Source organism: Phyllostomus discolor, chromosome 4, assembly GCF_004126475.2.
Source record: "Phyllostomus discolor isolate MPI-MPIP mPhyDis1 chromosome 4, mPhyDis1.pri.v3, whole genome shotgun sequence".
Taxonomy (NCBI): domain Eukaryota; kingdom Metazoa; phylum Chordata; class Mammalia; order Chiroptera; family Phyllostomidae; genus Phyllostomus; species Phyllostomus discolor.
The window spans coordinates 49,253,299-49,277,871 of record NC_040906.2 but is presented as its reverse complement, the minus strand read 5'-3'; the positions used below and the strand labels follow the sequence as shown (position 1 = coordinate 49,277,871).

The 24,573-nt window shown below is 36.1% G+C and overlaps 1 protein-coding gene across 1 annotated transcript in view; it reads right to left on the bottom strand.

Moving 5' to 3' along the window:
• Positions 1 to 4,883: 4,883 nt before the first annotated feature.
• The window catches only part of CIR1 (corepressor interacting with RBPJ, CIR1), a 45,384-nt gene continuing 25,694 nt past the window's right edge, over positions 4,884 to 24,573 (bottom strand). Inside the window, exons 8-10 of the mRNA XM_028509925.2 lie at positions 8,299 to 8,405; positions 7,084 to 7,169; positions 4,884 to 5,898 (exon numbers count right to left, since the gene is read on the bottom strand). Of these exons, the coding sequence (XP_028365726.1) occupies positions 5,187 to 5,898; positions 7,084 to 7,169; positions 8,299 to 8,405 (905 nt within the window). The 3' untranslated portion in view covers positions 4,884 to 5,186. The remainder of the gene's footprint in view (positions 5,899 to 7,083; positions 7,170 to 8,298; positions 8,406 to 24,573) is intronic.

The following is a 24,573-nucleotide window of genomic DNA, read 5'->3' as shown; positions in this document are numbered from 1 at the left end:
GTGAAGAATTAATCAATGACAACATAAATAGAGAGCTTCCTTCAGAGATATTTATTGTAACGATCCAAGGAGGAATTTGATCTGAAAAAGTCACCTGTTTATTTACTTTCAAATTAGTAATCAGTTATTATCCTTTCTCCATAATTTTAACCGTTCAGTGTTATTTACCCCCCACCCTTTCCAGACGCAAGAGTTTATAGAAATATGTATGAAGTAAATACATACAGACATGCCTACCCTATATGTAACTGATATAAACATATACAGTGCGTCTGCAACTCCACTTAAGGGGAAGGTTCCAGAATGTCCATGGGGACCATCTTCCAGGGCCCTGTTCTCAGGGATTTCGGAAAGGAAAGAATCTAAGTTTCAGGTTTTCCAACACCCTTGCCCTCTCTTCTTTTGGACATTCATACCAGGGATTTTGCATTGTTTTGCAAACATCTATTTCTGGGTAATTCATATATAAAAGAAATGTAAAGTGACAGCGTGCCTCTCCCAGCTCGTTCCCTGCTTGCAGGTTGCTGGCGAGAGCTGACATTTTCCTTTTTGCTCCAGGAGTGAGATTAGCAGCTGCGTCCTAATGCGCCCTCTTCACCTGTGGAGCCGGAGAAACGAGAGAAATTCGCCCGCCCTCCGACCTGCGCGGGAGAAACGCGTGGGACGCCCGGCGAGCTTAGGCGGGAACTGGCAGGCGAGGGCTCGCGTCGGCCGGGGTGCGACGGTGCCCTGGACGCAACTCCTGTGGCCAGCAGCCTGGCGGGGTGGCCCGGGAATTTCTTCTGGGTGGGCCACAGCCGTGCGGCGTGGGGGCACCAGTGCTGCGAGCCAACCTGACCCTTTCCCTTTACACTTTGCGGCTGGGGAGTCCACCCGCTGCCTCACGCCCGAGGCGCATTTTCTAGAAGGATGCGCCCCCTAATCCTCAGCCTCTCCATTTGGGTTTGAGGTGTGTCGGAAGGTTCCCAGCCACGGGTCTAGAAGGCAAGCACCGTAGTAGGCAGAGGCAGCGGCGCCTCTGGGGAACGGAGGGGAATGCCGGCAGCCCCGAGCGCTCTCGAGCACCCGCTCCAACCCTTTTCTGGCTTCCTTTGGGTTTAGGGAGAGGTCCTTGAAAGCCCCGCTTCGGCCAGTAGCCAAGCCCCTGAACCCCGCTCTGCCCACGCCTTTCATCAAAGGGAGTGTTTTTTCCTTTTCTGTGTCTACGAAGGGGCAAGATGGCTCACGGGCAGTTTGGGCCAGAATGTGCATGCCTTTCTATCACTGTAACGGCAACTCCTGCGTTTCATCCCGCGGCTGGCTGCATTATTACTGTTACATTCTGAGGGTGGTGGTAAGTGTGGCGTGAAGGGAGGAGAAAGGGGGAAGGCGATGAGTATCTGCTTCCTTTCTGTCGGCAGGACCGGGTTTTAGGAACCTCATCAGGAGAGCGCTCAGCTGTCATCGCATTTCCCAAACCTTCGAGTTCCCTCGGTCTTATTTGTTCCTCACAACTCTTGAAAAGGATTTCTCCTTTTTGATCCACAAAACACTCTCAAGGCCTGCAGCTAGTGCATGCCTTTCTTCATCTCAGTGGTAACTACCAGTTCCCTTTTCAGAAAACTTAAGTATTTCTTAACATCCCTCAGCTACTTAAGTTAAAATGCAGCTTTCTTCCTGTTCTTAAGCACAGGGTATGGAGGATGAGGCCTCTACCAGCAGCACCTGGGCTCAGCGGTCATTAGGTAAGCAGGAGAGTGAAATGGCTCCAGTGGATTTTGAAAATCTTTGATTTCAATGCTAAAGCAAATTAAGTATTTGGTGGTTAAAACTGGAAAATGTCGTGTTCCCAGCAGACGTGGACTGATCTGATTCACTACCAGTCAGCAGCCTCATAGAAGAAGGGCAAGACTGGTCCCACAAGCGTTTCAGATAAACAGCTTTTTCTTTTTCCAGATTAAAACCGTATGATGCAAAACAAGATCTCCATTTCACGTTGCAAGGTAACCAGACCTGCCACTTTGCTGCAGCAACCTCTGCTTATTTTGACACATTTATTAAATGAAATTATGACTAACCATATCAGTAAACAAGTCCTAACCTAGTAACCTAATCCTTCTTGGCCATTTGTAAATCAACAGCACCTCCTACAGGAATTAATTTGCTAGTGTTAAATTATGTTAAACATTAGGCCAAGGAAAAGGGGAGTGGCCCCAAAATGACTAAGAATGCCAGTGTTTCCAGGGCCCTGGTTAAATAAATGTTACTAGGCACACCCAGATTTCTTTAAAAGAACTTCTATTAAGGGTAAGAAGAATTACAAATATCATCAGACTTCTCTTGCGGTTTTTTAAAAACGTCACCATTGAGGACTTTTGTTCTTGAATCATTTTCATTATACTTGAAGGATTCCTTTTCGGTTTTCAGTACTTTGGGGACTCTTTATACATACAGCTAGACATTTTTATTATGAGGTTTATCTATGGTTTTTACCTTATATTTCAAGAGCAAAAGAATTGGTGCCTAACATTTTCATCTTAAAAAATCACTTTCAATTCCTTTTACTGTTATCAGTAGAGTATACAGAACAAGTAAGGTGAGCCTCTTTAAAGATCTTACCTTATGACTGTGTGTGAATTTACCTTCCTTCATTTTTTAAGTTTGCAAGGTTGATATACTAGCCCCTTAGGTGACCAAGGCTAAAAGCCAAACAGCAAATCAATTTGATCTCCCACAAATACATGGGAATTTTTCTTACCACTGGATGGATAAGTTGGTAGCACTTTATATTTTTTCAATCTTAACAATGAAGGATAATTAAACCATAAATTTAAAAAATTCCTATGGCCACATAAAAGAGGACCACACTTTTGTGAATGTCAAATGAAAAAACTGTAAAAAATAGTATTTTTAAAATTCATTTTACGTTACAGGATGCATTTCAACATTGCTCTTCATTAACCCTGTATTGGTTCAGAAATCTTATTTTAAAAATTTTATTTATTTATTTTTAGAGAGGGGGGCGGGAGGGAAACAGAGAGGGAAACATTGGTCACACCCCCAGCCCAGGCATGTGCTGCTCTGACTGGGAATCGAACTGGCAACCTTTAAGTTTGCAGGCCCGTGCTCAATCCACTGAGCCACACCAATCTCTCCAGAAATCTTTTAAGGCAGTAGATATTGCATAGGTTTTGACATTATAAAAATTATAAAGTCTAAAAAGGCATAAGATAGAAAATTAATGCAACACTGATGAACTCAAGGTGTAAATTAGCAGCCTTTATCAATTTCAAATGCATGCTTTTTTTATTTTAAATGAAGGAATCTTTTAGGTGCACTGTAAGTTATTAAAAAACACTGTAAAAGGAATTCAAATTCTTCCACACTAATTTTCTGAAAAATCTAAATAAAGAGTTGCTTACACCTTTCCTTCTAAATCAGAGGGCATTTGTGTGTGCATATACAAGACAAAGACATATATATCTTATTTGGAATGCTTTTGTTTACCTCTTCTTTCACGCTTACTTACTTTTTTACAGAATTTATAAAATTATGACTGCCAACCCTTAAAATAATCTAATCAATATTTGTACTGTAGCCCTGGCTGGTGTGGCTCAGTGGATTGAGTTCCGGCCTGCAAACCAAAGATGTCTCGGGTTCAATTCCCAGTCAAGGGCACATGCCTGGGTTTCAGGCAAGGTCCCCACTAGTGGGGGCGTAAGAGGCAACCACACATTGATGTTTTCCTCTCTCCCTTCCGCCCTTTCTAAAAATAGATAAATAAATAAATAATCTTAACAAAATATTTGTACTGTATTACGTTAACAAATGATTAAAAAATGTGGAACCCTGATAAAAATACTTGTGTCCAAGATGTGTAGTATATATATTTTGGCATTGAATGTTACTTGTAATTTGTACTGATATTTTCTATAGTTTCCTATTACCAGATCCTTTGAAACACAAGGGAAAAATTTGCAGCTAAGCTTAAATATACCTTTTATGCTTATACTCATGAAATATATCTGAATAATTTACGCTGGTCCATTTGTAACAATACATAAATGCTTAACCTTTAGAAGTAAATTCTTTAATAGCAGTATGCCAGTAGTAGAAAGACCATCTGTAGTTAAGTAGAATAATGGTTCTTTAAAGATACACACATCCTAACCCTTGGAACCTGTGAATATGTTAGATTACATGGCAAAAGGGAATTAAGATGACAAATCAGTTGATTTTAAAACAGGATGATTCTCCTGGTGGGCCCATTATAATCACAAGGGTCCTTAAAAGTAGAAGAGGAATGCAGAACATCAGTGTCTCAGTGATTTGCCTTTGTTAGCTTTGAAGATGGAAGGGGCCAGGAGCCAAGCAATGCAGGCAGCCTCTGGAAGCTGGGATAGGTGAGCAAATGGTTTTTCTTTAGGGCTTCCAGAAAGAACCAACCCTGCTGACACCTTGATCTTACCCTGGTGAGGACAACTTTAGACTTCTGATCTCTAGGAACTGTAGAGTATTTTTTTGTATTGTTTTAAGTTTGAGGGAATTTGTTACGGCGGCATTGAAAATTAATATATTGCCTGAATGTAAACAGCGTACTCTGTAGAACAAAACCCCTGAAAGGAGTTCAGTTGACTGGAGCGCCAGTTCCAATTCGCCAAGGTTGCAGGTTCGAACTTCAGTCAGGGCACATACAAGAATCAACCAATGAATGCATAAATAAGTGGAACAACAAATGGATATTTTTCTTTTTCTCTAAAATCAATAACAAAATAAAGACTTTAAAAAAGTTTTTTTCTTTTTTTAATTTTAATCATTGTTCAAATATAGTTTTCTCCTTTTTACTCCCAATCCAGTCCCCCCTCCCACCCCTAAAAAAGTTTTAAAGAAATAAATTATACCCATTCAATTGTACTATCATTCTTTTAATGATGTTTCAGAACAAAGAAAATGTCACAGAGTTATATGGGGTTTTTATCTGGTATAGAGGGCACAAGAAACACTTATCAACAGAAAATATTTTTATAGCTCCAAAATAGATTACTTACAAATATTTGCAAAATTCATTCTTATGAGACTCATGTAGTTTTGTACTTGATATGACAGTTCATTGAGATGGAGAATTAAAATAGAGCTTTTTTTATTAGGAAGACAACAGTGCATATTAGCCCTTGCTAAAGGTATTCAATAAGGAAGTGGAGATATTTTTATTCCCAGGTAACTGTCACATGCAGTCTCTCTTTACTCTCTACTTCTGCTTTATTCTCTCTGCATTTCTCCTTTTCTGTGCCATGGCTTCTGGTGTCATCTCTTCTATTCCACTCTTCACTGGGACTTCGCTGTGGCCGTTTTCTTATTTCCCTTTGCTTGTAACTACTGTGACTTCTGCTCCGGCTTCTCCTGCTCCTCTCATCTCTGCTCCGGCTTCTCCTGCTCCTCTCATCTCTGTTCTGGTTCCTGCTGCTCCTCTCATTTCTTTCAGATCCTCTCTTCTCTGGGCTGTGGTTATGGCTTCTGGACTTTCTGTCAAAATCAGAATGACTCCATCTGCTAGTCTCCCTAGAACTCTCTTGTTTTAAAAATCTAGGCTCTTCCTTGGCTTTTTCCTTGTCATAGTGATTGCTAGAAAGTTCTTCATAAAGTTTTCTCTTCCTTGGCTTGTCCTTTTCTTCTATATCACTGCTTTTATTCCTTGAACATTTGTTTTTCTTTCTTTTCTTTTGATTTTTTTTTTCTTTGTTATCACTCTCACTGCTGCTTTCTGAAGTCTCACTACAGGAAGAGGAGGAAGAGGAAGAGGAGGAAGAGGAAGAGGAGGATTTTTTATGTTTCTTGTGTTTACTTCTGCTCTTCTGAAGCTTTTTCCTTTTTCTATCTTTTTTCTTTTTCTTTTTTTTCTTCTCAAGTCGATCCAATTTCCTGTTATTGGGAAAAACAGTAACAGACTAAAAATAGTCCATTTTAGGACTAGCATAAAATTTTGAACAGACAATATGTTTTCTTAGCAGCCATTAAAGTGGTACTAAATATAAACATATACTTTATTAAATGATAAATAACTTTCTTCCTTTTAAACTATTCATGTTACATATACATTAAATTTAAATAAAAAATTAAATGCATTAAGCCAATTCTGACTATACTTTGCTTAATAGTAATGTCTATTAAAAAAGTTCTTACTGAATCAGAATTTAAAATTATATAGCACTTCAAATAAATGGTTATCATGACTTAAGGTTTGGAACATGCATTAACTGTAGCTACTGCAAATTCAAGTATAGAGCTATGATCAGATAAAAAATTAATTTCTTGTATATACTATTTTAAACTATGTAAATACTAATCAATATTACATGATCAAGATTCAAGAGCATATTTTCCAGAAATTCTGAATAAGAACACACTTTACACTTTTTTATACTGTTGTTTAGTTATATAAAATTAAATAATCACATACTGGTTTCCAATAATTGTTTAGATTTATAAATAATTAAATTTTATTAAGGCATTCTGAATTTCTAAAGAGTACTTCACATTCTCAGAAGAGCAGCTCGTTTACATGATTTGTCTGAATTACTCTGAAATAAAAATGTCTTTCACTGGGTTCTGTCCAGCCGTTTTTAAAACTCCACACACAGAAACATCATGAGCTCCCTCTATTGGACTCAGCAGATACTTCTTGGATTCTTTAATCCAGAGGTAGTATGCTTAACAAGATTCATGTTTAACTTAAATTTAAGCATTTTTCAGCATTCCTCATAAAATCTTACAAAATATAAAAAGAGAAGTACGTGGCCAAAAATACTTTTCTAAGAATAACCTACAGACATATACAAATCTATTATAACAAGTAAAGCCTACAAATTAATCTATTTTCAAATTAAATGTTCTGAAAAGTGCCATGCTTTTCTGGTGCAATCTGAGTATATAATCTTAGATTCATTTTCATATTACTGAAAGAAAGAGCTGTATTACTATAGCTGAATGTGATACATGGTTCCAGTACCTTCATGAGCTCTTAGGATCAGAGTTAAATATGATACTAAGATGAACACACACACAAAAATATAATTGAACCCATTAAATATATACTTTTTTTATTACCTGAGAAGTTTCTGTTTTTGTTTGGTTGTTAGTGACTTTAAAAATTCGACTTCTGGATCTTCTTCACCCTCACTTGCAACATATTCCTGAGTCAACAAAGATCGTTAAATTGCTAGATTGTAAGACAAGTAAGTTATTGGATAGGGAAGAAAACATTTATAAATAAGAAATTTTGTATTGGGGACATACTGTAGATGAGCGTGACCTTTTGGACTGGAATGTGGGGAGGGAGTACGTTGAGGAGTATCATTAGACACTAAGAAGTTAAGATGACAGTTTTACCAGCATTAACAAACTTTACTTAGGAAGAGTATGTCATAGAAACATAGATCAAATGTTTATAGTACAGCTTCTACTTTCCATCTCTTGAGTTTGAATGTAAATATCAATATTTATGAGTTTAAATGTCTTGTTTTAAATTTAATGAAATATTAAAACCAAGAAGATCATTAACTTTTGGGGAAGATGAACACATCCATAATTTTAGCCTTTATAAGTTCAACAGTACATTATCAAATATATGATGAACAAATTCATATCAAATACATCAAACAATACATATAATTTAAAAAAACAATAAATATAATTATTTAGGTTATGTGAACAATCCCTAGTAATGTTTGAATAGTAATGGGCCTCTTTTCAGAACAGCACAAGTTTACGCCAGTGGGAGACCGGGTTTTGGTTTCATCTCTGTCTCAAAATAGACACATGACTTTAGGGAAATCACTTTATTTCTATGGGCTCCAGTTTCCTCATTAAATAAAATAAATGGTTTGCATTAGGATATCCACAACCCTTTAAATTCAACCATTTTTTGGATCTATGTACAGTTAAATAAATATTTAAAATATTTTCTGTAATTTTTAGAAGTTTTCTTTTATACACTTCTTCCCATTGGTTCTATTTAATGCCACTTCAGGAGTAAGTTAGCAGGAAGGACAAATAACAACCTTACCACCAGTTTAGTTAGGTATTCCATGCACATAAACCCAGAGGAGCAGTTTCATTTATTAAAATACAGGTTTAAAAACAATTTCTCATTTAAGTTTAAAATAATAAAGAAGCAAAATCATAATACATTTTAGGCATTTTCTTTGCTCTATTTTGCTTTCCTACGGATATATGCATATTGGAAAACATTAAGTAGCAATTCACAAGCAATCACATTTAGATTTATAGACATTTTCAGCTTACTGATAAAAAGATCATTACCTGTGATGGATCATTTGCGGTCAAGTTTCTCCCCAGTACATTTCGTTTCAGTGCAAACCCACTGTTTCTCATCTCCGCTATTAGCTCCGAGGGGTGCATCGATGGCCCTGTTCACAAAAATCACAGTTTGAATGTATCATTTATATCTCTCTACCTTTTTCGGACTCCACAGTAGGAATGCAGTTGAAGCTTTGTTAAGTAAAATCACAGCTAAATCAACTCAATAATCTTCTGCTGGGCAAATAATCAGATATGATTTTCTAAAACAGCAGTCTGGAGATTCAGAATAGAAAATAATTGCATTTTTCTTTACGTGCTAGGGGATTCTCTTATGTAACTTTGTCAGAAAGAAAAAGATACATTTAGATGCTATCTGTGTGGTAGCTGTTAGTAAAGTCAAAGCAAAGTGGTAACAAAAACTGCAATTAAACTTTTAATAATTATTTTAGTAAGAATTAAATTTAAAAGAGATACTTTTAAAGGTGCATGACCAATTTATTATTCTATTTTCTAATTCAAAGTTCCTCACCATCATTTATCAAGTATCAATACTGAGTACATTGCCCTGTGGTTGCTAATTATCAACAAAACACACACTCACTCTCACGCAAGCACTATGGGTATGGTTTCTATTTCAATTAATCTTACATGTGTGCTCACATGTGTGTACTCGCACATGTGTGTATACCTCCAGAACTTGAAATTCCTAGTTATTGGTAGGGCGTTCGTGATAGCAATTTTAGACTGGTGATAGGTTTGTATGTGTTACACTTTTCACAAGCTGCTATTTTCACCACTGCAAAATCCCAAATGGAAAAGTGAGCTGCTTTCCGGTCACATAATATATACTAAAGATAAATAATATGGAATAAAGGTAGATGTAATTTTAAAAAATTGTAAACATCTGAGATCTTCCCTCAAACATTATTAGGTTTACATAAGGTAGGTGACACTCTTTCCAGTTTCATTTTGTTTTCCTTGCAGATAATAAATAATGACAAGTTTATGGAAGCTATTAAAGTTTCTGGTCTAAATTATCTATCTACACTGGCTTAAATGAACGATACTGGGCAATGTATCTGGAATACAAGGAAGAATAAGAGAATTCCTGCAAACGAATTCATGAAAGAGGTGGAGGACAGAGAAACATGCACAAACTGATTCTCTAGTTTGAATTAAGTACTTTATCTATTTGTCTTTTTACTGCTTTATTGACTGTTTACCTACATGTTACCATAGAGGACAAAAGGTAATACAATTCCAATCTGTTCACTGGTCAGCAGCATCTTTGGTAAAGGTTTGGTCATAGAGCTCAGGTGTAGGTAGGTATCTTTTATTGAACTCTATGGGATTTTACCACTTTATTCATGTTACCAAAGAGCAACTGAAAGTTGGCTCTAAGTATCAGGCAGATAAGAGGACAAAAGATGCCTATTATTGGAGGATGGGAAGTTATTAATAATGCAATGCTTTAATTTACTGGGGAAAAAGCCTTACTTAGTTGAAAACAAAACAAAAACATCATGAAGCAGCATCTTATTTAAGATTTCATTTTAAGACAATGTAGGATTTTTAAATTTTTCTTGTATACAGGATCTTTAATTCCAATGGATTACTTTATTTTTATTATTTAAAAAATGTATTGATGTTCAAATATAGTTATCTCCATTTTCCCACTACCACTCCCCCCCCCCGCCCTATCCACGCCCACCTCCCACCCTCAATCCCACCCCCCCCTTGGTTCTATCCATGGGTCCCTCACGCATGTTCATTTACTGATTACTTTAATAACATTTTGATTATTCAATTTGGTTGATAATAAAACCTTACATTTGAATTTTAAATATTAATACTAGTTGCCTACAAATGACATACAAGTCCTAATACAATTAATGCAAATAACTCTTAGAGAACTCAAAATTTAGTTGATATAATAGATTATATAGCTATATTGAAAAAAAATTAGACAGTGTTCACTGTGGTGGCTTAAATTTCACACAGAAACATAATTTTATAAATCAGAAAATGTATTTTCTGAAGTGTCAAAACTACATTTTGTTGTCAACAACTATTTTAGATGTCAGATGAATTCAGAAGACAAACATGCTAAGAATAAGGATAGAAACCACTCCAGTAAAGGGCCAAGGAACTTGGCCATTATGACGAGAGGTCACTAATTTCATCAGAAGATGGGTGATTTTAATAAGGTGTTTTAGAAAACATGTTTACATTTTTTGTTTTTGTTTTTTTTATCTTTTTGTTCTACATTTTTATTACAGTGCTTTTCAATTACTTCAAGAAAATTATCTCTTTCCCCAATCTGATAGAGAGTATACAGATTACGAAAGAAACACTAGTCTCCTAGTATTTATATTTCTTCAAAACTTTGCCCTGGCTGGCATAGCTCAGTGGATTGAGCGTGGGCTGTGAACCAAAGTGTCGCAGGTTCGATTTCCAGTCAGGGTACATGCCTGGGTTGCAGGCCAGGGCCCCCAGCAACCGCACATTGATGTTTCTTTCTCTCTTTCTCTCTCTCCTTCCCTTCCCTCTCTAAAAATAAATAAAATCTTAAAAAAAAAAAACTCAACTGATTTCTGTGTAGTACGTATGCATAGCGTAGACTTCCACATTTTAAGACTGTAAAATACAGTGCTTAGTGAAATACCAGGCAAATAGTCCTCAATAAATAGTAACCATTATTTTTGCCAGTAGTTATAAAACTTTTATAATTATCTTAAGATATATCCTTCATAATTAAAAAATACTCTTAGTAGTAACATTTTTAAAAAAGATTTAATTTATTTATTCTTAGGGAGAGGGGACAGGAAGGATAGAGTGAGGGGAGAAACACCCACATGTGAGAGAAATACCATATGCTTGCCTCTTTCATGTGCCTGGACAGGGGACCAGACTGCAACCCAGGCACGTACCCAGACCAGGTATCAAACCGGCGCTTTGCGGGACGATACCCAATCAAATGAGCCATACTGGTCAGGGCAGTAGTAACATTTTTCAAAATCCTGTCTTATTCACATACATTATTTTTGTACTTGAAACTTCTATCATCAAAATTTCTGGATTTAGAAGATGTGACAAGTCAGATTTAATTAAGACATATTTAGTAAGATGTCTTTATATTTCCACGTTATTGCAACAGTGGCTAGGTAAAAGTTAATTTGATAAAAATGACTCTTAGAGAACTAAAAATTGCTTGATATAATAGATTATATAGATATATTGAAAAATATTTTACATATATGTTTAAATGCAAAACCACCTCTTTTATGTATTATATTTCAATACTTTACATTATAGCTGGTGTTTGGACTCAGGAATGTTTGGTTTGTTCTTCAATTTGCTATGGCGGAATAATTCTAGGTAATCCAGAAAAAGGGCACTTATTTTAAAATGTTGACTTTGTGAGGGTTCCTTTCTAGATCCTCTAGGCCACAAAAAGTTAAGTCTATATATCATGAAAACTAATGTTTCAACTTATAAAATCAGGCCTACTGAAGAACATGTTTTCAACGCTCATGAATTTTGCAAACTTTCTTTGCTGTGATCTGGGTAAGCACCAAAGTACTGATTATGACTATGGTATGCAGTTCTGTTCCTGACTAATCCAACTATTTTCTACTAGAAAAAAGCCAAGAAGTCAGTGTCTCAGGGAAAAAAAAATTCCCCAAAATGTGAATTATGTTGTACAAAATTATGTTTGCAAAGGTTTTAATCTATTCATTGAGAGCATTCATTTTTATAGAACTAAGCAACAGCAACTGAAGGCAAAAAAAAAAAAGGTTCTGAAGCAAAATAGGTATTTTAATCTTAGGACAATATGGGAGGTTTTGGCCATTAGGCCACATCACTGGCTTCACAATTAAGAGGATGGCAGTCACACGCTAAGGGCAAAGATACTTTCTGTGTTTCATTGCAGGCACAAGGGCAGATGTGTCTTCCTCTCAAAGTTTATCACTCCTTTCAAATGAAGAATGTCCTTCTACAATTTTAGGGTATTCAGTGGGAGAAGAGAGGGCACTGAGTTATAGGTTAGGTAAGGCTGTATTAGAAATGTCTTTCTCTCCTTCATCAAATTTAAAACATTAATTTATAGGATGGGTACTGTTTGCTGAAACTAAATGGCTATTCCTAAAATGAATATAGTTTTGTTTGCTATTACAGTGGTGATCAATTTTTCCTTCTCATTGTGAATGTGTGTGTATATATATTTTAATAACTTTATATTATGGAAAATTTCCAACCTAAAGATAATGTAATGAGCCTTATGCACTCATCACACATTGTCAACAATTATCAATATTTTGCCATTCTTATTTTATCCATTAACCCCAACCTTCTATTTCCTTTCTGATAGAGTATTTTTAATAAATGTCAGATATATAAATCACTAACAAATAAGGATTATATCTTAAAGATAAAATCCCAACATCTTTAATATACCTACCAATAGTTTTTAAAATACCATCAAATATCCAGTTAACATTCCAATTCCCCTAGCAGTCTCAAAAGTATCTTTTCTTCTTTTTTAGTTTTCACCAAGGACATGTTTATTGATTTTTAGAGAGAGAGAGAGAAAGAGAGAGAGAGCAACATTGATGCAAGAGAAAAACATCAATCCCATACGCACCCGGACCAGGGATCAATCCTGCAAGCTTTCAGTGTACAGGACGGTGCTCCAACCGACCAAGCCACCTGGCCAGGGCTCAAAAGCATCTTTTTATAACTGTTCAGATTAGGATCCAAACAAGGTCCACATGCTGCACTTGTTTCATGTATCTTTTAAGTCACTCTCTCTTTTATTGATGTATAACTTACACACACTTTAGGTCTCTATTAATTTTAAAAATTTAGCCATCTTTCCCTCTCTCCCCCATTACTATTGTACTATTTATTTGTTGAAGAATCTCAGTCATTTATCCTGTAGAATTCTCAAAATTCTGAATAGTAACACCATTTAATGTGTTCTTCTAGCACTTGTATTTTCTGTAAATGTATAGTTAGATCTAGAGGCTTATTACTGAATTATTTTGGTATTTATACCACATATTTGGGGGGAATATATAGAAAGTCTTCTGAAGTCTGAATTCAGGAAATGATACGTGAAAATACACACATTTTTGGCTAATGGACCAGACTATGGAAAAAAGGCTGAGGCTCCAACCTGCTACGTTCTGGCTCTCACCATGTATTTACTACAGTTGTAAGAACAGTGGTATAACCTTAAAAATATGCTTTAAAAAAAAACCCCTCAGCATTCACAAATGAAATACACTGTAATTCTTATTACCATGAAAGTGCAACCTTCTCTCCTAATCCTACAGTTAAATTGACTATATTTAGTGAAAAAGCCAGTCTTTGTCCCTAAATGTAGAAAGGACACTTAGGAGACACTAGTTCTAGCACATGATCAAGCAAGAGATCTGTGTCTAGTAGGAATTATCAAGAATTATCTTACACTTGTATTATTTATAATATCCTAATATTACCTAACCTTTTTGCTTTTAAGAAAGCTTAGAGAAAGTTACCTTTCAAAAAAGACTAAAAAAGGGGGCACAGTAGGAACATGCAGCACAAGTCCCAGGGAAAAAGTGAACAAAGCTATTAATAAAGTGTGTGGGTGATTTTTATTTATATAGATGAGAATGTTTTATGTATGATTTTCTAAAGGTTATGCAAGAACCAATTGTACTGAATTGTAATAAAACTGCTCCATACTGGGAATTTTCCTGACACACTGCCAGTTCATCTTAGTGGAGGCTGGAAACAATGGGGTTTCTTATTGCCCTTATCCCAAGTTCATACTAAAGACAGCTAATTTGATCTCTATTAAAACATACAATATAAAAGAAAAATTAAACATTTCATTTAGTTTATGTGTCTGGAAAATACACAAAAGCAAGGAAAGATAAAACTGCCCGTATTGTATGCTCATAGAAAACACTACTTATTAAAAACAATCTTGCTTTACAGAATAAATACAGTTAAAGATATATGGCTTATATTTGATTATGTCTTTAAACTCACATTTTCAACTTAATTTATATGCAGATATTCTAGTGATGATACATCCAGCTATAATAAAGTGAATTCATAGTCCTAGAAGACTAAGAAAAATCATTTGTTATATGACGACAAAGGGATACTAGACTTTGGGTGGTGAGAAAACACTGCAACATACAAATGATGTATCATAGAATTGAATATGTGAAACTTTTATTTATCCCTTCGACTTTTATAGAGAGGGGGAGAGAAAGAGAGGAAAAGAAACATCAACGTGAGAGAAACACTGGCTGCACCGCCTGTAGGACCCTCAACCAGGGACCTGGCCTGCAACCCAGGCACATGCCCCAACTGGGAGTTGAACTGGGAACCTCTTGGTTTGCAGGCTGGCACTCAATCCACTGAGCCACACCAGCCAGGAAAGTACTATGTTTTAAATAAATTATGAGAAATATTTATGAGAATATTAATGCTCTTGAAAAGTTATGCATCTACAGACCTCAGAAACAGTATGCTGAGTCACAGAAGTCAGGCACAGAAGAATATATACTGTATGACTCCATTTACACAAAGATCATGAGCGGGTAAAACTAATATGTGGGATCAAAAATTAGAATAGTGGTTGTGGGTGCAGGAGGCCAACTGGGAAGGGATATGGGTGTTTTCTAGGGTGACTGTAGTGCTCTCTATCTTGTCAGAGACAAGGGTTACATGGGTACATACATTTATCTTACTCAAACTCTACATAAGACCAGTGTGTTTTACGTAAAAAAAAAATTACACATGATATTTTAAATCAGTCACCAATAATTACTGATTATAAGACAGAGAATCCAAGATTGCAGAGGAGTAAGTAAAAGCTACACTAACTTCCTCCTGGGACCAATCTGGAATTACAACTAAATTGTACAGTAATCATCCTGAATAACCAACTGAACACTAGCTGGAGAGAAGGCTTATAACCAGGACAGACAGAAAAAACCACTTCCATACAACCGGACCAGGAGGGAGTAAGGAGGAGGAGTGAGGGCTTGCTGGGCTCTGGGGGTGGCAGCTGAAGTCCTAGAAGGATATATCAGCGGCTGAGGGGTTCCCCCTGAGAAGTGTGAGGTCTAAACCCTAAGCTGGGCTCTCCAGCTTATGGCACCAGAGCTAAAAAGGAACCCAGGTAACAACCAGCTGTGAAAAGCAGCAGGGTTTCTGTCTGCTAGGGAGAGATTGCTGGAGATGCAGAGCACCTCAAAATTTTGTTTGCAGCCATTTACCCTGGGCTCTGGCAGAGGGAGAGTAGAATGGACTAGAGATGCTTGAGGAGAGTCTGGGGTGGTGGCTCTGGGGAGAGAACTGAAGGAACAGCTGCCAGGATGCCTGTGCTGAGTCATTCCCCATACTGCAGGAACCATCTTTCTCAGGCAGAGCACTCCTCTCCCAGTGGCATCAGCCTGAGGGGAAGCAATGGCCCCACCCACAGGAATTAGTCTGCCCCACCCAGTGGAGCTTAAGCCAAGCTGCTGATTACAGCTTGAGGCTGTAGCACAGTTCAGTGTGACAATTAAGGTGGAAAATACAAAGAAGCAGCCAAAATGGGAAGACAATGAAATAGATCCCATATGAAAGAACAAGAGAATTCTCCAGAAGAACTAGATGAGATGGAGGCAAGCAATTTATCAGATAGATAATTTAAAGTAATGATTATAAGGATACCCAACAGCATGAAAAAGGACATAGAAATCATAAAAATAAATTCAGAAAAAATAAAAATCAGCCAGAAATAACGAATGCAATATCTAAAATAAATAATACACTGGAAGGAATAAAATGTAGCTCAGATGAAGGAGAGGCTTGATTAGGTATTTGGAAGATGAGGTAGGAAAAAAAACATTCAGGCAGAGGAGCAAAAAGAAAAAAGAATTTAAAAATATGAGGAGAGCTTAAGAAACATTTTGGACAACATGAAACATAACAGTATCTGCATTGCGGGAAGACCAGAAGGAGAAGAGAGCGAGCAAGGAATCATGAACTTTTGAAGAAATAATGACTGAAAACTTCCCTAATCTGGTGAAGGAAAAAGACACACAAATTAAGGAAGCTCAGAGAGTCCCGAACAAGTTAGACTCAAAGAGGACTACACTGAGATACATCATAATTAAAATAAGGCTTAAAGACAAGGAGAGAATCCTAAAAGCCTCTAGAGAAAAGTTACATACAAGGGAGCAGCAATTAAGGGAGCAGCAATTAAGATTGTCATCTCATTTCTCAATAGAAACATTTTAGGCCAGAAGGGAGTGGCATGAAATATTCAAGGTGATGGAAAGCAAGGACCTACAACAAAGGCTACTTTACCCAGTAAGGCTATCATTTAACACTGAAGGAGAAATAAAGAACTTCCCAGACAAGAAAAGGCTAAAGGAGTTTGTTAACACCAAACCAGTACTGAAACAAATGTTAAAGGGCTGGCTTTAAAAAGACGAAGAAAATGAGAAGGGAAAAAAAAAACACAGAGGAAACTGCCTCCAAGAGACCCATCTCAGATGGAAACACACACAGATTAAAAGTAAAGGGATGGAAAAAGATATTTCCTGCAAATGGAAAAGAAGAAAAAGCTGAGGTAGCAGTATTTATATCTGACAAAATAGACTCTAAAACCAAAGCTATAGTAAGAGACAAAAAAGGACACTACATAATAATAAAGGGAACAATTCAATAAGAGGATATAAACATAGCAAACATTTATGCACCCAACATGGGAGCACCTAAATATGTGAAGCAAATCTTGATGGACATAAAGGGAAAGATCGACAGAAATTCAATCACAGAGGGGGATTTCAACACCCTATTGACTTCAATGGATAGATCTTCTAGACAGAAAATCAATGATGAGACAGCAGCCTTAAACAACATACTAGATGAAATGGACTTGACATCTTCAGAGTATTTCACCCCAAAGCAGAAGAAAATACATATTTTTCAAGTGCACATGGAACGTTTTCTAGGCTAGACCACGTGTTAGGAGACAAAACAAATCTCAATAAATTTAAGAAGACTGAAATCATATCAAGCATCTTCTCTGACCACAGTGCCACAAAACTAGAAGTCAATCACAAGAACAACACTGAAAAACACACAAAGACATGGAAACTAAATACCATGTTATTAAGCAATGAATGAGTCAACAATGAGATCAAGGAAGAAATTAAAAGATACCTTGAAACAAATGAAAACAAGGACACAACAATCTAAAATCTGTGGGACACTAGGAAAGCAATCCTTAGAAGGAAATTCACAGCATTACAGGCTTATCTAAAAAAAAAAAAAAAAAAAAAAGACAAAGCTCCAATAAACAATCCAACTTACTTCACACTTAAAAGAACCTGAAAAAGAAAAAAACACCAAAGCTCAAAGTGAATAGAAAAAAGGAAATAAAAATATGGGCAAAAAAAAATGAAATAAAGTCTAAAGAAAGGTATAAAAGATTAATCAATCCAAGAGCTGGCTCTTTAAAAAGATAAACAAGGTTGACAAATCTTTAACTCATCAAGCAAAAATGAGAAAGGACCCAAATAAATAAAATCACAAATGAAAGAGGAGAAATAACAACTGACACCAAAGAAATGTAAAGGTTTGTAAAAAAAATATTATTAACAACTATATGCCACCAAAATGGACAACCTGAAAGAAATGGATAAATTCTTAGAAATATACAATCTTCCAAAATCAGGAAGAATCAGAGATTCTGAACAGGCAGATTACACCTAATGAAACTGAAGCAGTAATCAAAAACTCCCAACAAACAATAGCCCAGGACCACATGGCTTCACAGGTGAATTTTACCAAATATTCCAAGAAGAACTAACACCTCTCCTCCTCAAACTATTTCATAAAATTCAAGAGGAAGGAAGGCTCCCACATGCATTTTATGAGGCCAGCATTATCCTAATTCCAAAATCAGATAAAGACACTACAAAGAAAAAAAATTACAGACCAATATCCCTGATGAATGTAGAAGCTAAAATCCTGAACAAAATATTAGCAAAGTGAATATCGCAATGCATAAAAAAGATCCTACATAATGATTAAGTGGGATTTATTCTGGGACTGTAAGATTGGTTCGACAATTGCAAATCAATAAATGTGATATACCACATAAATGAAATGAAGGATAAAAACCTCATGATCATAATAACAGATGCAGAAAAAGCATTCCATAAAATCCAGCACCCATTTATGATAAAAACTCTCAGCAAAGTGGGATTAGAGAGAATATACTTAAACATCATAAAGGCCATATGTAACAAACCCACTGCCAGCATCATACTCAATAGACAAAAACTGTAAACGTTCCCCTGAAGATCAAGAACAAGATAGAGATGTCCGCTTTTACCTCTTATTCAACATAGTACTGAAAGTCCTAGCCACAGCATTCAAACAAGAAGAAAAAATAAAAGACATCCAAATTAAAAGGAAGAAGTAAAACTGTCATTATTTGCAGATGACACGATAGTGTACATAGAGAACCACAAATATTCCACCAAGAAACTACTAGAACTGATAAATGAATTCAGCAAAGTAGCAGGGTACGAAATTAATATCCAGAAATCAGTTGCATTTTTATATGCCAGTAAGGAACAGAAAGGGAACTTAGGAAAACAATCCCATTCACAATTGCTACAAAAAGAACAAAATATCTACGAACAAACCTAACCAAGGATATAAAAGACCTTTACTCAGAAAATTACAAGACATTGAAGAAAGAAATTGAAGAAGATACAAATCGGTGGAAGCACATACTGTGTTCATGGATAGGAAGAATCAACCTCATTAAAATGTCCATATTACCCAAAGTAATCTATAGATTCAATGCAATTCCTCTCAAGATTCCAATGACATATTTCATAGAACTAGAACAAATATTCCAAAAATTTATATGGAACCACAAAAGGCCTGGCACAGCCACAGAAGAAAAAAAACAAAGTTGGAGGAATCATGCTTCCTAATATCAAACTATACTATAAAGCCATAGTAATCACAACATCATGGTACTGGCATAAAAACAGACACATATATCAATGGAGCAGAACAGACAGCCCAGAAATAAACCTACAGCTTTACAGTCAATTGATATTCAACAGAGAAAGCAAGCACATACAATGGGCTCAAGATAGTCTATTCAATAAATGGTGTTGGGAAAATTAGATGGATACATGTAGAAAAATGAAACGAGACCACCTTCTTACACCACACACAAGAATAAATTCAAAATGGATCAAAGACTTAAATGTTAGACCTGAAATTGTAAAAAGCCTAGAATAAAACATAGGCAGCAAAATCTTGGACACTGCTTATAGCAATATTTTATTGTATATAACTTCCCAGGCAAGGGAAACAAAAGAAAAAAACAAAGAAATGAAACTACATCAAACTAAAAAGTTTCTGCACAGCAAAGGAAATCATCAACAACAAAGAAAGACAACCCACAGAATGGGGGAATGTATTCACTGATACATCTGATAAGGGGTTAATATCCAAAATTTATAATGAACTTACAAAACTCAACAACAAACAATTCCAAACAACTCAACTAATAAATGGGCAAAGGATCTGAACAGACACTTCTCCAAAGTGGACATACAGATGGCTAATAGCCATATGAAAAGATGTTCAACGCCACTAATCACCAGAGAAATGTAAATTAAAACTACAGTGAGATATAATCTCACACCTGTCACAATGGCTATCATCAAGAAATCAACAAACAAGTGCTGGTGAGGCTGTGGAGAAAGGGGAACCCTTTTGAGCTGTTGGTGGGAATGCATATTGGTAGAGCCCAATGCACTGGGTGTGGAAAGCAGTGTGGAGATACCTTAAAAAATTAAAAATGGATGTGCTTTTTGACCCAGTGACCCCATTGCTGGATATATTTAAAGGATCCCAAAACACTAATTTGAAAGGACATAAGCACCCCTATGTTCACTGCAGTGTTACTTACAATCACCAATATATAGAAGCAGCCCAAGTCTCCATCAGCAGATGAATGGATAAAACCACCACAGGACATTTACACAATAGAATACTACTTGACCATAAAAAAGAAAGTTTTACCCTTTGAGACAGTATATACTAAGTGAAATAAGCCAGTCAGAGAAAGACAAAGACCATATGATTTCACTCATATGTGGAATCTAATGAACTGAACTAACAAGAAAATGGGGACAGACTCATAGATTGAGAGTAGGATGACAGCTAGTGGTGGGGAGGAGAAGGGGTGGAGGGATTGAGCAAAAAGGAAAAAGGACTCATGGACATGGACAACAGTGTGGTGACTGCTGGGGGGAGGGGAACATAAGGGGACTAAATGGTAATGGGAAAAATTACAATAAATATTACATAAAAAATAATTACTATGTTACTATAGATTCTCATGACATTTCCATTATATCTGTAACTATGGAGAGGGTCCTGCATAGGAAATTCTAACTTATTTTCCCCTAGTACATAACACAGAAAGTGATTTTAAAAATCAGCATGTGTTACTAAGGGCTTAGTATTGTATCTCACTAGGTACTTGAGAGATAAGGAATAGAGATCTTGGTTTCTGCCTTTAAGGTGATGATCTTTTTTGGGAAAATTAGTTTATATGAAAGAAAAGGAAAAATATAAATTATAAATTTGTGTTTTAAGATATATTCAGAAAAGTTGGTAAAATGATATTTAGAACAGTTAGCAAAGCTTTTCTACTCACTTACTAAACAATTATTTACTAACCATGTAGAACAAGGGTGTCTAACCTGTGGGCTGCATGTGGCCCAGGATGGCTATGAATGGGGCCCAACACAGAATCATAAATTTACTTTAAAACATTATATTTAATTTTATTACTAAGTTTTATACTAAGTTGTATTACTCAAATATGTACATTTTCTATCTAAGTGATAACAAACTTTGGACCTGCTTGACAATTTTAAAAGATTATCAAAAGGGCCAATGCATAATAAGGGTTGTTATGCGAGAACTTTTTTCCTTATCTGTGGTGGCAGATACCACGAGAATTATGCAGAGACCTTTTATTTTGCTCATCTGTTTTCATTAGTGTTTGTGTATTTAATGCATGGCCCAAGACAATTCTTCTTCCAGTGTGGTCTAGACACCAAAAGGTGGGCACCCCTGATGGTAGGCTGTACAAGACATTGCAGATAAAAAGGTATATAAGATATAGTCCCTATTTCAGAAAAGCTTGTATGTGCCAGGAAAGAACTAGAAACTGAATTTGATGTTCAAATTCTCATAGAATTTAGGAAAAGGTAAAAAGTAGGGCATTCTAAGTGAGTGGGACATGATGAGGTTCATGTTAACTTCATTAGTTTGATTTGAATAGAAGAATTAATATTTACTAGACAGACTACATTTCACTCATTCTCTTTTTCCTAGTTAATCGCTGCCTAATTTCCTTTACTTGAAGCTGGCAGACCTTGAGTAGATGAACAATGTTAACATGAAAAAAGAGAGTCATGTAAAAGAGAGTTATGGCTGTGATCTGAGAATCATAATACCCCTTTGAGATTACGGGAGGTGTAGCTTCTGCTAGTCCCACACATGCCTTTAACACAGAGCAGTCATTTACTGATAGAACAGGATTGCAATTAGTTTGTTAATGTCAATGGAATTTCAAGGCATAGCCACTCTAACAAATTTAATCACTGAATTATAATAGTGCTTATAGTTTGAAATGACTTAATCATTGGTAATCACTTAAAATAAAACAGCCAAAATATAAAATACCAATCAAGAGCATCATTTTGACCTTTGAAGCACTATGACTTAATAAGTTTACTGAATAATAATCTCTTTCATAAGTCAAAATTTCTTTTCAGTTAATTAGCTTCCTCATGCATTAAAAAAAAAAAATTGGTTCCTGACTGATCAACTACATGTTATAAAGGACAGAAATGGTGCCTAACTTCACTTAGTTACTTTATTAGTTTTTAAATATCTGCTCTTTAAAATTTTATTTATTTATTTATTTATAAGGGGGACCCCAATAAACCCAGAATTTACTTATAAAAATTGTATATTTATTCTTACATGTTTAAACTTCAGTCACCTTCAAAGCACTCTCTATTGGATGCAATACAAAACACTGAGACATTATTTCCACTGTTCAAAACAATTTTTGAACTTGTTGAATTTGATGCCTTTTAGCACTTCCGTAATTTTTTTGTTTCACCCCTTTGACACTGGCAAAGCATTTATTTCCCTTTGAAGACTTTTTTCATCCAGGGAGGTAAACAAAAAAAGTCACTCAGGGTGAGACCAGGTGAATAGAAAGGTGGGGCATGGGGGGGGCATGCTGTTTTTGGTCAAAAAATGGGTGAACGGTATGGGCAGGTGTGCTTGTAGATCACCCATCATGAAATGAACAAATGTGTTGAGTCTTCAAAAAAATTCACTGAAGCTGAATGCAGCTTCACAACAACACCAGCTGGTACTCTGATACAGATGGTTTTCTAGAACACACACCTTGCAGGGGAAGCCTGCACTACAAGGGGCCCACCCTCCAGAAGATAATTCTCGTTTTTTGGGGGGTCCCCCTGTATGTATTTATTTAATGAGAGACAGAGAGAGGTGAAACATCAATTAGTTGCCTCCTGTACACACCCCAACTGAGGACTGAATCCTGCAACCTACATGTCCTCCAACTGGGAATCGAACTTGTGACCAACTAAGACATACCAACAAGGGCCATATGTGCTTATTTTAGGAGTTAAGCTTTAAGGACATTCTGGTAACACAAATACTTTTTCTGCAGTAGAATTACATTGGAGGATTTATATTTTTATTTTATCTTTTACTTTTTTTTTTTACCTTTTTTTTATTGTATTTTTTTCCCATCATTCAATCCTTCCCATTGAAGGATTTAAAAAAAATTCTGCCATCAGATATAGGGCTTTCTAGTAGCTATGCTGGTAGAATTGAAGTTCTTCAAGGATTTGCATAAGGAAAATCCATGACAGATTCAGAAGGATCTGCCAGAAGGGCAACCGAGTTTATCATCTTTCTTTCTACAGAAAGTCCTTCCAGTATGCTCCTATGTGTCTTTCTAGCAAAGCCTGTGATCTGACAGTTATTTTTCAAATTTCCCAAACATGTTCTCAAGTATCAAAAATGCCTTCAACATGAAAGGTTGATGAAAAGACAGAGAAGCAGCATGTGGGAGCTCTGCTGCAGATACTTCTATCAGCCTTACGGCTTAGTGTAAAAATCTTCAAGAAAATTAAGCCAAGAGTTAGGGAAAATTATACAAGGGAAAGAACACTGATATGCAGACAAATATCTCAACAAGTGTAGAATAATACTTTCTTTAATTTAGCTATTTATTCATTTTCATATTGTTTAAACATACTACAAACTACAATGTAAATAAGACTGGATAGAAACATTTCAAATATTCGGTACTTATTGATAGCATCTGAGCCATTGTGGTATTACTGGATCTCACATTGAGGCATTAGAAAGAAAAAGAAATATTTTACATGGTCAAGAATATCCAATAACATCATTTGGAACTTGAAATTTACTTTTATTAACAATGTGAAACTTTCCACATTACCTGAGACAATTCCAAATATTTTAAAAATTATAGTTAAATTTGGAAAAAATAGCAAAATAACATACAGTAACTTAAGCCTGAAAAACCGAGTCAAATTAGTGCCACGTGAAACTGATGTTAACAAATTTGATTCAATGTTTATTCACTTTTATCTTGCTTTTACAACTTTCAGGTTTCAATGCAATACACACGGCACTTGAAAGTCCTGTTCTCACAAAGCAAAAAGCTGAAAATACTGGAAATCAATAAATTCTTGTAGATCTATCACAGAATTGAGGTCACTGAGCAAATTACTACCCCCAAAATGGGAAAGGCAAGTGACAGAGAATCACAATTTGCCAGAACCAGAAACCACCAGTGGAGCCAGCAACTGGTAGGATTACTGAAAAGATAACTGACTATTGTTGGAAACTGAGCAAGAATTGCCAAGAAAAATTAAAACTCCTGATGGCCCAACCTTAATGGGACTCCCACTGTTTTGTGAGTTTTGCCTCCAGGAGCCCCACCAGGTTTTCACTATGAACAACAAAGGACAACCCCCTTCTACTTCCCTTCCAACAGAAGAACAGAAAAAGTAACCATTTGGCAATAAACCCAGAGCATTCTGTTGTCCTGAACAAATGCTTACCCTTCAGGGAAGCTACTTTCCCAGA